Here is a 13,131-nt window from a genome sequence, read left to right on the forward strand (position 1 = left end):
GAGTCTTTGTGGTTCCAATCTTCTTCCATTTAAGAATGATGGAGACCAATGCTACAAAAAAGGGATGGTACCCTTCCCCAGATCTGTGTCTTGACACAATCCTGTCTTGGAGCTCGATGGACAATTCCTTCGACCTCATGGATTGGTTTTTGCTCTGAAATGCACTGTCAACTGTGGAACCTTATATAGACAGGTGTGTGCCTTTCCAATTCATCTCCAATCAATTAAATAGACTACAGGTGGAGTCCAATCAAGTTGTAGAAACATCTCGAGGATGATCAATGGAAACAAGATACACCTGAGCTCAATTTCAAGTCTCATAGCAAAGGGTCTGAATACTTATCTATATAAAGTATTTCTGTTTTTTATTTTTAATAAATGTTCTAAAATTCCTAAAAACCTGTTTTCGCTTTGTTGTTATGGGGTATTGTGTGTAGATTGGTGAGTGAAAAATGTTTTAATACATTTTTCACAAGGCTGTAACGTAACAAAATGTGGAAAAAGTCAAGGGGGTCTGAATACTTTCCGAATGCACTGTATTTGTCCTTAGACTTAGGTTATTCAATGATAATAAACCATCTGAGATAGTCATCACCACCCTGAGTCTAGGCTACATAGTCCTGGGTTGCCAGATTGAAGACATTGTTTTCTGTCTGAGAACGACACCCCTTCATCGCCTTTCGAATTTCATTTTGTACCTGAAAAAACCAAACAATAAAGTTATTGATTTTGTAGCCTATTATTTGTTGTAAATGTAATTATGATTAATTAAATACTTCACAGGATTAACAAAATGTCACATCTTACCTCCCCATTCAAGAAGCAGTACAACAATGCAACTATAAACCCCTGTAATTAAATGAAGCCGAATGAATAGTTGTTCACTATTTTAATATTTTCAGCCCTTTATGAGGAAAATAAAAGTTTTATCAGAAGGCAATAAGTAACAGAGACATTTTATGCCAGTTTTCATTTAAACCTTTCCTATTGAGGTAATTATGAGTTATGAATCTGTTAAATGATTAATAATATTGATATCAGATTAATTGAATATTGAAAACCTGCAAATATAGCCGTTCCAGAGCTGGGTTGGAGAACCACTCGGTCTAAAATGCTCTCGTACCTGGAAGGAGCCCAGGACCAGTTCCAGGGAGAGTCGGGCCCCTACACCCACATGTTCAGGTAAGAGTGCGAAGACCACATAGTGCACTCCAAACAGAGGGATGAGAAGAAGGGTGGATCTCGCCAGCCTCCTGCAGGGGGCACCAGAGGAGAGAAAGAAAGGGATGGGAAAGAGAGATCAACATATGAGAAGTGAGAGCGAGACAGGAAGGGGGAGAAGAAAGTAGGGAGGGAGAGATAAAGAGGAACTTCCTGGATCCACATTAATTACGCGACAATACACTGGGGAAGTTTGACCCTTTTGAAATCCTACCCAATTCAGTCACTCTATCAACATATGGGGGGGAACAGTGTGAGTCAAGCCAGTGGGTATAATGAGCCAGCCGTTTTATTTTGTGCATGCTACCAGTTCAGCGCTCATGAACGGTCAGTCAGTCTCACCTGTAGACCTGAAGTCCCTCACTTCCATTCTGATCAGTAGCCTTGGTCTTCTGAATGATGATCCTACTGATGTTCACAAACACCACGAAGTTGATCTGTGGTTTAGAAAAACAGTGGTTTGATACCAAGTCTCAACCCTCTTATTGACTTCTCAGATAAGTCACAAGATTCATTAATGGACAGAGTGTTTTCTTGGTCTTACAAAGACAGATAAGAGGATGGGAGTTTTGATGATCCACCACAAGGCACTGTCAAGGTTGTCCCAGCATCTGTTGGGCAGAGAAGTTATAATGCTGGAATACTGTTGATTACAGTACTACACGATCACATTCAATATGTCAGTCTTCTCTTTTCTTGCCCTTGTTTGGGCCCCTTTATTTGCCCATTTCACGTACTTCCATAAAGGAATATTGATACCAATACTTTCACAAGTAGTTCATGTAATTATGTCTAATGTAGACAACAAAATAACTTGTAGTTATTCGCTAGCCTCACCCTTCATTGTCAAACTGACTCTTCAGCAGGGTCCAAATTATGATGGTCACTGAGGGAGTGCCTGGAAGAAATGGAATGTACAGTCATATAAACACACACACATGCACAGATGCTCACAAATACAAATACACACACACACACACCTTACCCCAGCCTATGCCAGCGTACAACCAGAAGAGTTTTCTCTTCTGAGCAAAGGTGAATACCAGCAGAGTTTGCAGGTACAAGCCCTCTACAAGAAGCCAGAAGAAGTTGGCCAAGACACAGTACTGGAAGAAAGTCACCGCTGCTTTACATGTTACCTAATGGATGGGAAACAAATTTCAATAACAACTACTTTTCTCACATATACAGTACATAGACATTTAGATCTAGTAATTTTGACAGTCTGTGGCCACCGGTTCAACAAGTCAATAACAAAGGTTCTTTATACTTTTTATCTTTATACAGCATTTAATTATTTGTTATGCATTGTTGAAAACATAGTAGTACAAGCAAAAGCCACAGAATTTGGAGAATGACCTTTCAAATCTAAACAGCGAGTGGTCTCAACCCCCCTGGAAAAACAAATGTGTATGATAACCAATCAGCGTGTTTGCTCAAAATCTGAGTGCATTATTGCCCCTTAACGTGCATTCAATGTACAGGAAGTTCTGCATGAGCCATCCTACAGGGAGAACATAAAGAGGCTCTCCTACCTGCACAGGGATCAGGCAATGATTCCCATGGACCTCGCCATGTTCTGGATTGAGTTTGTCATGAGACAAAAAGATGCTATTCACCTGCGCACCTGAGTCCTACAGATTGCTTTGGTACTTCTAGCACTGTGGCATGGCATGGCATTCCTTCAAGCTGTTGTTCTGCTGATTCTGGTGACTACTTTTGCTGTTCTCAGATATTTATGCTTCAGGGTGCATTGTAGACAAAAGATAAACACGAGTAACTGAAAGTGTAATGGGCGTTGATGATGATGATGTTTCAATCGGCTTGAATAGTGCTACTACTAATAGTAGATTGGATTATTGGAAATAATTTCCCAGGTGATCAAATTGCTTTACATTGGTATGAGGGGAATTCACCTCATCCACCACAGATCTGTCCAGCTATATTTGTTTTCCTATTTGTCATCATTAAAATAAATGTTCCAGTGATCAACCATATTCCTCAAATAGCTTTTTTGTTTATTTGTCGTTCAGGGTCTGGTTGTTATAATTGAATTTAGGGGCCAGTGACGATGCAGGATTAAGTGTGTGTGTTTGTATCTGTTAATAAATAAAAGAGCACTGTACTTTCCATTTACTGTCAGTTGTGTTACATCTGATAATGTAATAACGAAGAACCAATGATAGCCTTATGCGTAACAATAAAGATGGCACCGTCAGACATGGCAGCTCTGCATCTAGCTCCTAAGCAACTTTCCAGTATTTTTTGTGTGTGTGTGTGTTATTTCTTAGTATAAGCCCAGAACGTTTTTGGTGTTATTACATACAGCCGGAAATAAATTTTGGATATCAGAGCGGTGGTAACTCACCAGCATTACGACCAGGAATATGACTTTCCCAAATTGGATCCTTTGTTCGTACCCCCCAGGGCAATTTAATTTATCCCAGAGGCTGCTCCAAGACACCACCGGTGGAAAAGAGGTATTCGGAGTGGACTTCTAGCCCGACTCAGGAGGCGTGCAAACCATCCACCGCTTCAAGAGTATATTACTTGCTAATGTTCAGACTCTGGACAATAAAGTAGACAAGCTCAGGGCGAGGATCTCCTTCCAGAAAGACATCAAGGACTGTTACATACTCTGTTTCACGTAATCATGGCTCTCCGGATATACTGACCCCATCTATACAGCCGGCTGGGTTCTCAGTACATCGTGCAGACAGGAATAAAGAACTCTCCCGGAAGAAGAAAGGCGGTGGTGTATGTTTCATGATTAACTACTCGTGTGATTATGATAACATGCAGAAACTCAAGTCCTTTTGTTCACCCGATTAAGAATACCTCACAATCAAATGCCAACCGTATTACCTCCCAAGATAATTATCTTTGGTTATAGTCACAGGTGTGTATATTCCCCCTCAAGCCTATACCACGACAGCCCTCAAGGAACTACACTGGACTTTGTGCAAACTGGAAACCACATATCCTGAGGCCGTATTTATTGTAGCTCAACAAAGCAAATTTTTAGGAAAACGCTACCGAAGTTCTATCAACACATTGACTGTAGTACTTGCACTGGACAAAAGCTTGACGACTGCTACTCCCCCTTCTGGGATGCCTGCAAGGCCTTCCCCCGCCCTCCCTTTGGTAAATCAGATCACGATTCTGATTTGCTCCTCCTTTCCTTTAGGCAGAAACTCAAGCAGGAAGTACCCGTGCTAAGGTATATTGAATGACGGTCTGACCAATCGGAATCCATGCTTCGATATTGTTTTGATCACTTGGACTGGGATATGTTCCGGGTTGCCTCTGAGAATAATATTGACGTATACACAGACATGGTGACTGAGGTCATCAGGAAGTAAAATTCCAACTGTGACTATTAAAACCAATCCAAACCAGAAACCGGGGTTAGAAGGCAGCATTCATGCAAAACTGAAAGTGCGAACCACAGCACTTAACCATGGCATGGTGACTGGGAATATGTTTGAATACAAACAGTGTAGTTATTCCCTCCCTCCGTAAGGCAGTCAAACAGGCAAAACGTCAGTACAGAGACAAAGTGGAGTCGCAATTCAACGGCTCAGACACGAGACGTATGTGGCAGGGTCTACAGACAATCACGGATGACAAAGGGAAAACCAGCCATGTTGCGGACACTGACATCTTGCTCCCGGACAAGCTGAACACCTTCTCGCCCGCTTTGAGGATGACACAGTGCCACCGACGCAGCCCGCTCCCAAGGACTGTGGGCTCTCGTTCTCCGTGGCCGACGTAAGACATTTAAGTGTGTTAACCTTCGCAAGGCTGCCGGCCCAGACGGCATCCCTAGCCGCGTCCTCAGAGCATGCGCAGACCAGCTGGCTGGAGTGTTTATGAACATATTCAAACTCTCCCTATCCCAGTCTGCTGTCCCCGCTTGCTTCAAGATGTCCACCATTGTTCCTGTGCCCAAGAAAGCAAAGGTAACTGAACTAAATAACTATCGCCCCGTAACTCTCACTTCTGTCATCATGAAGTGCTTTGAGAGGCTAGTTAAGGATCATATCACCTCTACCTTACCTGACACCCTAGACCCACTTCAATGTGCATACCTCCCGAATAGATCCACTGACGATGCAATCGCCATCGCACTGCACACTGCACTATCCCATCTGGACAAGAGGAATACCTATGTAAGAATGTTGTTCATAGACTATAGCTCAGCTTTCAACACCATAGTACTCTCCAAACTCATCATTAAGCTCGGGGCCCTGGGTCTGAACGTCGCCCTGTGCAACTGGGCTCTAGACTTCCTGACGGGCCACCCCCAAGGTAGGAAACAACACCTCCACTTCACTGATCCTCAACACAGGGGCCCCACAAGGGTGTGTGCTCAGCCCCCTCCTGTACTCACTGTTCACCCATGACTGTGTGGCCACGCACCCCTCCAACTCAATCATCAAGTTTGCGGAAGACACAACAGTGGTAGGCCTGATTACCAACAATGATGAGACAGCCTACAGGGAGGAGGTTAGAGCTCTGGCGGAGTGGTGGCAGGAAAATAAGCTCTCCCTCAAAGTCATCAAAACAAAGGAGCTGATCTTGGACTTCAGAAAACAGCAGAGGGAGCACGCCTCTTTCCACATCGACGGGATCGCAGTGGAGAAGATGGAAAGCTTCAAGTTCCTCAGCGTACATATCACTGACAATCTGAAATTGTCCACCCACACAGACAGTGTGGTGAAGAATGTGCAACAGCACCTCTTCAACCTCGGGAGGCTAAAGAAATTTGGCTTGGCCCTTAAGTCCTCTCAAACTTTTACAGATGCACAATTGAGAGACAGCAACCACAGGGCTCTCCAAAGTGTGGTGCGGTCTGCCCAACGTATCACCGGGGGCACATTGCCTGCCCTCCAGAACACCTACAGCATCTGATGTCACAGGAAGGTGAAGATCATAAAGAACATCAACCACCTGAGTCACGGCCTGTTCACCCCGCTACCATCCAGAAGGCGAGGTTAGTTCAGGTGCATCAAAGCTGGGACCGAGAGACTGAAAAACAGCTTCTATCTCAAGGCCATCAGACTGTTAGATTGCCCCGGCTACCACCCGGTTACTCAACCCTGCACCTTAGAGGCTGCTGCCCCATATACATAGACATGGAATCACTGGTCATTTTAATAATGGAACACTAGTCACTTTAATAATGTTTACATGCTGCTTTACTAATTTCATATGTATATACTGTATTCTATTCTACTGTATTTTAGTCAATGCCACTCCGACATTGCTCGTCCTAATATTTATATATTTCTTAATTCCATTCTTTTACTTTTAGATTTGTGTGTATTGTTGTGAATTGTTAGATGTTACTGCACTGTTGGAGCTAGGAACACAAGCATTTTGCTGCACCCGCAATAACATCTGCTAAATATGTGTATGTGACCAATAAAATATTATTTTATTTGATCAGAGTCACGTATTTCTCATTCATTTTAAATGTTGTTTTTTAGCCTAAAGCAGGGCTGCCCAACCCTCTTCCTGGAGATCTACCGTCCTCTGCGTTTTCAGTCCAACCCTAATTTAACACACCTGATTCTACTAATTAGCTGCTCAACAAGACCTTGACCTTAACTTGCTGAATCAGATACGCTAAATTAGGGTTGGACTGAACCTACAGGACAGTAGATCTCCAGGAAGAGGGTTGGGCAGCCCTGGCCTAAAGCATCGCAGAGTTAAGCATTGTTATAGATCGCTTGATATTATATGGGTCCGTTTTATTTATTTTCAAATTCTTAAGCTAACAAAGGGTTTTGTGTGTCCCTGGCTCAGTGTGTCCCGTGTGGCTCAGTTGGTAGAGCATGGCACTTGCAACTCCAGGGTTGTGGATTGGATTCCCACAGGGGAACAGTATAAAAAAAATATAAAAATGAATGCACTCACTACTGTAAGTCACTCTGGATAAGAGCATTTGCTAAATAACTAAAATGCATATTCTTACATACACCCTCAATTTGAGATCTGACACTGGTCATTGCAGGATTTTTAGATAAAGGAGAATTTCCAACGTGAACTTGGTTCCATATGATACAGTGATAATAATGATACTGCGAAGCCTACTTCCTGTTGTTGATGTCCTTCCTTCCACAATCTACAGAGGCCACAGTGGTTCTACCTACTGTCCTACCGTTGAGACAGTGCAGTGGTCCATGCTCTCGTCTGCAAACAGTACGGCGTCCTTAACAAACACGGCCAGGCCACGGAGGATGAAGGTGGAAAACAGGTTGAGGTGGATGGAGGTCCTGATGCACAGCAGCTTCCTATGGAAGACACCAGACTCAAATGGGTAAAACTTTAAGGTACCTACATAAGGACTACATGACACATTTATAACCCATAAAGTCTACCATTCAAATAACACGTTAATGACGTATAAAGGCTTTATAAAGGGTATATAAGTCGTTTATAGATGGTTAATTATTAATTTATAGATAGTTATTGAATTAGTAATAAAAAGTAACAACCCGTGATATAGTGGAGGGTATGCGCAGTCCATGCACCTTTTTATTTGTGAATAGCCTTTAGGCACCTATAACGCTAAATTTCCATTCAACCTGCTTTGTAGTCTACAAAGCCTTAACTTGTGTGCAAGAAACCGGCCCATATTATTTATAGTCAAATGAAGTGTTACCAGGAAAGGAGATGAGGAAAGGAAGCTTAATAAGAAGCAATTATATAGCGTCACTTTATTTGAACTGTAGTGTTATGACATACAATTTCTTACCACAATGTGCTATTCTGAGTTCTAGTTCTGAATGATCTATATTTCCTGAAATGTCAAAGCTCACCTGAAGATACAGAAGACCAGAATGGCAATGAAGAGAGATGCCAGCGACACTCCATAGCCCACAGTATAGATGATCTTCACCGTAGCAAAGTAATTTTGCTTGAAGAAATAATCAAAAATGTATTGTCATACTCACGGAAAAACAGTCAAAGGTCCCAAGTTGACAAAATGTAAATTAAACATGCCTGCATATTTTTGTATTCACTTGCTGTAATGACTACTCATGAGTAAAGTCTAACATTTGTCACAAGTGCTCATAAATGCCAACAATCACAGACTTGTATGTCACTGTATTGTATGCCTTACGCCCAAATGCAACCAACCTTCAGTGAGTAGACAACGGCAGATTTTGTGCCGTAGCTGTATGCAATCTGTTGTGTCTTTATCTACATTTGCACCCGGTGTGATGATCATATATCATTTTTATTTCAACTTTGACAAAAAATATGTCAGCTGACATGTACACTTGATAGTAAATAATGATTTTGTGTGTGAAATGATCCTTTTACTAAAGTGTTACCTTAAAATGCTACCAAATCTACTCTACCTTATCCCCAGTCTCCTCCTCTTCTTCACTGCTGTCCTCAAAGTAACAGGCTTTGTAATATGGCAAGCTTGGCTTACTCCATCCTTGGGGTGTGCAGTTGCGTGTGATGAGAGCTGTAAAGAAAATATCACAGATTTAAAATATATATTGTTTAATTGGATGAGATGGTGGATGATATTATGCCCCTAGACACTGATCTAGAGCATTTATTGTACCTGGGGGAGAGTCTGGCTTCAAGAGGAGCAGAGGACAGGACACGGAGAGGCTCTCCCCATTTAGGGCTGCGGGCCAGCAGCTCACACCATCCCACTCCACCAGACAACCTGTCATTTCCCACACAAAGTTATAAACAAGCAGTAAACGATGGCGGAAAGAAAAAAAAACAGGTTGAATGCACAAGTTATACAAATTAAAAAAACACGTTATTTTCTATAAATGTATCTTAAAAATAAAGCGAAGGGATGTTAAAGATGCAAAGATGTCCCCCTTAGTTTTTTCTACAAATGAATGCCATTCACATTGGAGAGCTACCTGTAGTGTTATTAGGAGTTGACAAGGACAGTGCCTTGGTGTTCCTCATCTGGAGTTTGCACTCGCCTTCTTTCTCCAAGAGGTGGAGGACAATGGAGCATTCAGGATGAGTGTTCCTGATCTGAGTGGCAGGAAGACGGGCGGACGTACAGACCGGACGGACAGATACAAGAAGGCAGACAGACAGAAGGACGGATGGACGGACACAGACAGACAGACAGAAATACATTGATCCATTTCACCAGCTGTCTGTCCGTCCATCTAATGTATACAGTATTTATTACTATTTTCATTTTATCACACACTATACCGTACATCGGATAATAAACACACACATTCAAACTCTTTTTAGCTAACAGTTTGAACTATTTCAAGTTAATCGTTAATGCAGCATAATTTATGTATTCTCTAGATCAGGGTTTCACAATGATTGTCCTGGAGACCCTGCTCTAGATAAAAGACATGCAAGCATAACCGTCAGTATATAATATATATATAATACTACAGTCATTAGCTCGAGTGCTGTAAATACAAACATTTTGAACCCAAATGCACTTACCACCCTTACACTACAAACAAGGATAAAACATATGGCGACCAACTTGACGTCCATATTCCTTGTGTTTATATGCCTTGTAAACATCCTCAAAGCAGGTAACGTTTAATTCGGTCTTTATGGTCCCTCTTGCAGTCTCAGCTTCCCATGCAAAGAAGTGTTTCCTCCTTATTTGTCAGATGGTTAAGAGTTCACGGCCACCTCCAAAATGGTATAGCCTAGTTTTTAGGGTTACTTAGTCCATCGTCAACCTGCCATGTCAAACCATATTATTACTTAAAAGTCAATAAAAATCCTCACAGTGGCTTTAACAGTTCTCAAAATGCTCCAGACATGTCTGTGGTGATCTCCAAACAGACACAAAACAGTCATGGTGAAGTAGATAGTGTATGCAAATGCAGTCTCTTTCAGTCCTGTTTCCTTATTTCCCTACAGAGCTGGCTACCTTTCTTGTTTACCTGTTTGTCCCCATTTTCCCACCCGAGTGAGCGTGATTGGGGCTTTCTGCAGCAGTAAAGTCAAATGATTTAAGGGATGACTGAACTTACATCTCCGAGATGAGAGGATGACATCATCACCTGGGAGGTATGCAGATTACCTTTGGCGAACACAGGTAAAAAGGCAAGGAAGTGTCTTTCATACAAAAAACGTAATGCACGCTGAAAATAAAAAAACAACAACCCCAAAGTATCTTTGTAAATGACATATGTATACAGTAATGGAAGTATTTTTCAGCATAAATGGACCATGGTTCTTAGCTCATCCATTATTCAAATAGGTCTCTTTCCCAGTGGACCTTCTACCATGACAAGCAAAGGACAGTGGGTAAAAAAGGTCTAGCGGCCTCCTTATTTAACAAATAACCATGCAATATTCAAGAAATGAGCACCAAGAGAATGGCAAGTGAAAATGAGAGAAGGGAAAAAGGGGTGAAAGAGACATCACGGCTGAGGTTCACAATTGCTCTTGTTTCTAACAATTATAGGACCTTTTGTCATGACTAACCATTCGAATAATCCAACCCTCTAAAAAGATTGTACTTCACCAATTTGTGTGCATTTTTGCCCTCTCTATCTGAATGAAAGTAAGACATTACTGGGAATCCTTTCTAAACAATAATTCCCCCATTAAGGTGGTTGCCCAGCCCAAAATTAGCCATGTGTGTCCATAGAACAGAGATGGACCATGGTACTGTACATAGATGGAACATATAGTAACGGCATGCAGGGGCTCATACTGTATATGGCTCTTCCAAAGACATCCCCCGGGTGTGTGTGTGTGTGTTGGGGGTTGTATGCTTATTGAGAGCGTGGCATTTGTCCCAACGTGTGTCTATCAAAGAAACCACCTCACTCCTACACTGTCACACCCTCTCTATTTTTTATTCTTGATTTTGGGTTCTTTGATCATGCCACCCAATGAGCCAAACCCCAAACAAGAGGATGCTGCTCCAGCTCCTGCAACAGCCCCTGACTCAATTTCTGCTTCAGCTGCAGACCCAGCTCCAGTTGCAGACCCCGCTCCAGCTGCAGACCCAGCTCCAGCTGCAGACCCAGCTCTAGTTGCAGACCCCGCTCCAGTTGCAGACCCAGCTCTAGTTGCAGACCCAGCTCCAGCTGCAGACCGAGCTCTAGTTGCAGACCCCGCTCCAGTTGCAGACCCAGCTCCAGTTGCAGACCCAGCTCTAGTTGCAGACCCAGCTCTAGTTGCAGACCCCGCTCCAGTTGCAGACCCCGCTCCAGTTGCAGACCCAGCTCTAGTTGCAGACCCCGCTCCAGCTGCAGACCCAGCTCTAGTTGCAGACCCAGCTCTAGTTGCAGACCCAGCTCTAGTTGCAGACCCCGCTCCAGTTGCAGACCCAGCTCTAGTTGCAGACCCAGCTCTAGTTGCAGACCCCGCTCCAGCTGCAGACCCAGCTCTAGTTGCAGACCCCGCTCCAGTTGCAGACCCAGCTCTAGTTGCAGACCCAGCTCTAGTTGCAGACCCCGCTCCAGTTGCAGACCCAGCTCTAGTTGCAGACCCAGCTCTAGTTGCAGACCCAGCTCTAGTTGCAGACCCCGCTCCAGCTGCAGACCCAGCTCTAGTTGCAGACCCCGCTCCAGCTGCAGACCCAGCTCTAGTTGCAGACCCAGCTCCAGTTGCAGACCCAGCTCCAGTTGCAGACCCAGCTCTAGTTGCAGACCCCGCTCTAGTTGCAGACCCAGCTCCAGTTGCAGACCCAGCTCTAGTTGCAGACCCCGCTCCAGTTGCAGACCCAGCTCCAACCCCTGCTCCAAGTCCAGCCCTAGCCTGTGCTGCCGCTACAGCCCCTGTCCCACCTAAAGTCCCAGCCTCTACTAAAGGACCAGCCGCCTCTACTAAAGCCAAAGCCCCACCTAAATCCCCAGCCTCTACTAAAGGCCCAGCAGCCCCTACTAAAGCCAAAGCCCCAACTAAAGTCCCAGCCTCTACTAAAGGCCCAGCAGCCCCTACTAAAGCACCAGGTCCTACTAAAGCCCCTGCAAAAGCCCCAGAACCTGCTACAGATCCAGCCCCTGCTCCAGCACCTGCTACTGATCCAGCCCTTGCCCCAGAGCCCAAGCCAACAACAGAGCCTAAAGTTGAGGGTCATTGTACAGGTATGTGCTGTAATTCATTTGCGTTTAGATGATTATAAAAAAATGACCCCCTTTTTCTCCCCAATTTCGTGATTTACGATCTTGTCTAATCGCTGAAACTCCCCAATAGGCTCGGGAGAGGCGAATGGCGAGTCATGCGTCCTCCGAAACATGACCCGACAAACCGCACTTCTTAACACCCGCCCACTTAACCCGGAAGCCAGCCGCACCAATGTGCCGGAGGAAACACCGTTCAACTGACGACCGAAGTCAGCCTGCAGGCGTCCGCCCGCCACAAGGAGTCGCTAGAGCGCGATGAGCCAAGTAAAGTCCCCCCTGACAAACACTCCCCTAACCCGGACGACGCTGGGCCAATTGTGCCCCCCTATGGGACTCCCGGTCACAACCGGTTGTGACACAGTATGGGAACGAACCCAGGTCTGTAGTGACGCCTCAAGCAAATCAAATCAAATGTATTTATATAGCCCTTCTTACATCAGGTGATATCTCAAAGTGCTGTACAGAAACACAGCCTAAAACCCCAAACAGCAAGCAATGCAGGTGTAGAAGCACGGTGGCTAGGAAAAACTCCCTAGAAAGGCTGGAACCTAGGAAGAAATCTAGAGAGGAACCAGGCTATGAGGGGTGGCCAGTCCTCTTCTGGCTGTGCCGGGTGGAGATTATAACAGAACATGGCCAAGATGTTCAAATGTTCATAAATGACCAGCATGGTCAAATAATAATAATCACAGTAAATCAAATCAAATGTATTTATATAGCCCTTCTTACATCAGCTGATATGTCAAAGTGCTGTACAGAAACCCAGCCTAAAACCCCAAACAGCAAGCAATGC

At 44.0% G+C, this 13,131-nt stretch overlaps 1 protein-coding gene across 1 annotated transcript; it reads right to left on the reverse strand.

Annotated features, from left to right (window-relative positions):
* Positions 1 to 438: 438 nt before the first annotated feature.
* ghrhr2 (growth hormone releasing hormone receptor 2) lies at positions 439 to 9,354 on the reverse strand. Its single transcript, XM_014159200.2, has 12 exons — positions 9,126 to 9,354; positions 8,810 to 8,917; positions 8,595 to 8,707; positions 8,049 to 8,146; positions 7,388 to 7,520; positions 2,207 to 2,360; positions 2,059 to 2,119; positions 1,766 to 1,832; positions 1,564 to 1,658; positions 1,124 to 1,253; positions 808 to 849; positions 439 to 698 (listed from the first exon to the last, which is right to left on the reverse strand). Exons 1-12 carry the CDS (start codon positions 9,352 to 9,354, stop codon positions 606 to 608), a joined length of 1,323 nt encoding a protein of 440 aa, XP_014014675.2. The 3' UTR covers positions 439 to 605.
* Positions 9,355 to 13,131: the final 3,777 nt, after the last annotated feature.

Source organism: Salmo salar, chromosome ssa19 (assembly GCF_905237065.1).
Source record: "Salmo salar chromosome ssa19, Ssal_v3.1, whole genome shotgun sequence".
NCBI classification, from domain to species: domain Eukaryota; kingdom Metazoa; phylum Chordata; class Actinopteri; order Salmoniformes; family Salmonidae; genus Salmo; species Salmo salar.

What these genes read in the sequence shown, in the direction of transcription:
- ghrhr2 (XM_014159200.2), bottom strand. Translation starts at nt 9,354, where the DNA reads ATGTATTTCTGTCTGTCTGTCTGTGTCCGTCCATCCGTCCTTCTGTCT. An exon ending in AACTCCTAATAACACTACAG is followed by an intron (nt 8,918 to 9,125) that starts GTAGCTCTCCAA and finishes GGGAAATGACAG; the next exon opens with GTTGTCTGGTGGAGTGGGAT. An exon ending in GAAGCCAGACTCTCCCCCAG is followed by an intron (nt 8,708 to 8,809) that starts GTACAATAAATG and finishes TTTTCTTTACAG; the next exon opens with CTCTCATCACACGCAACTGC.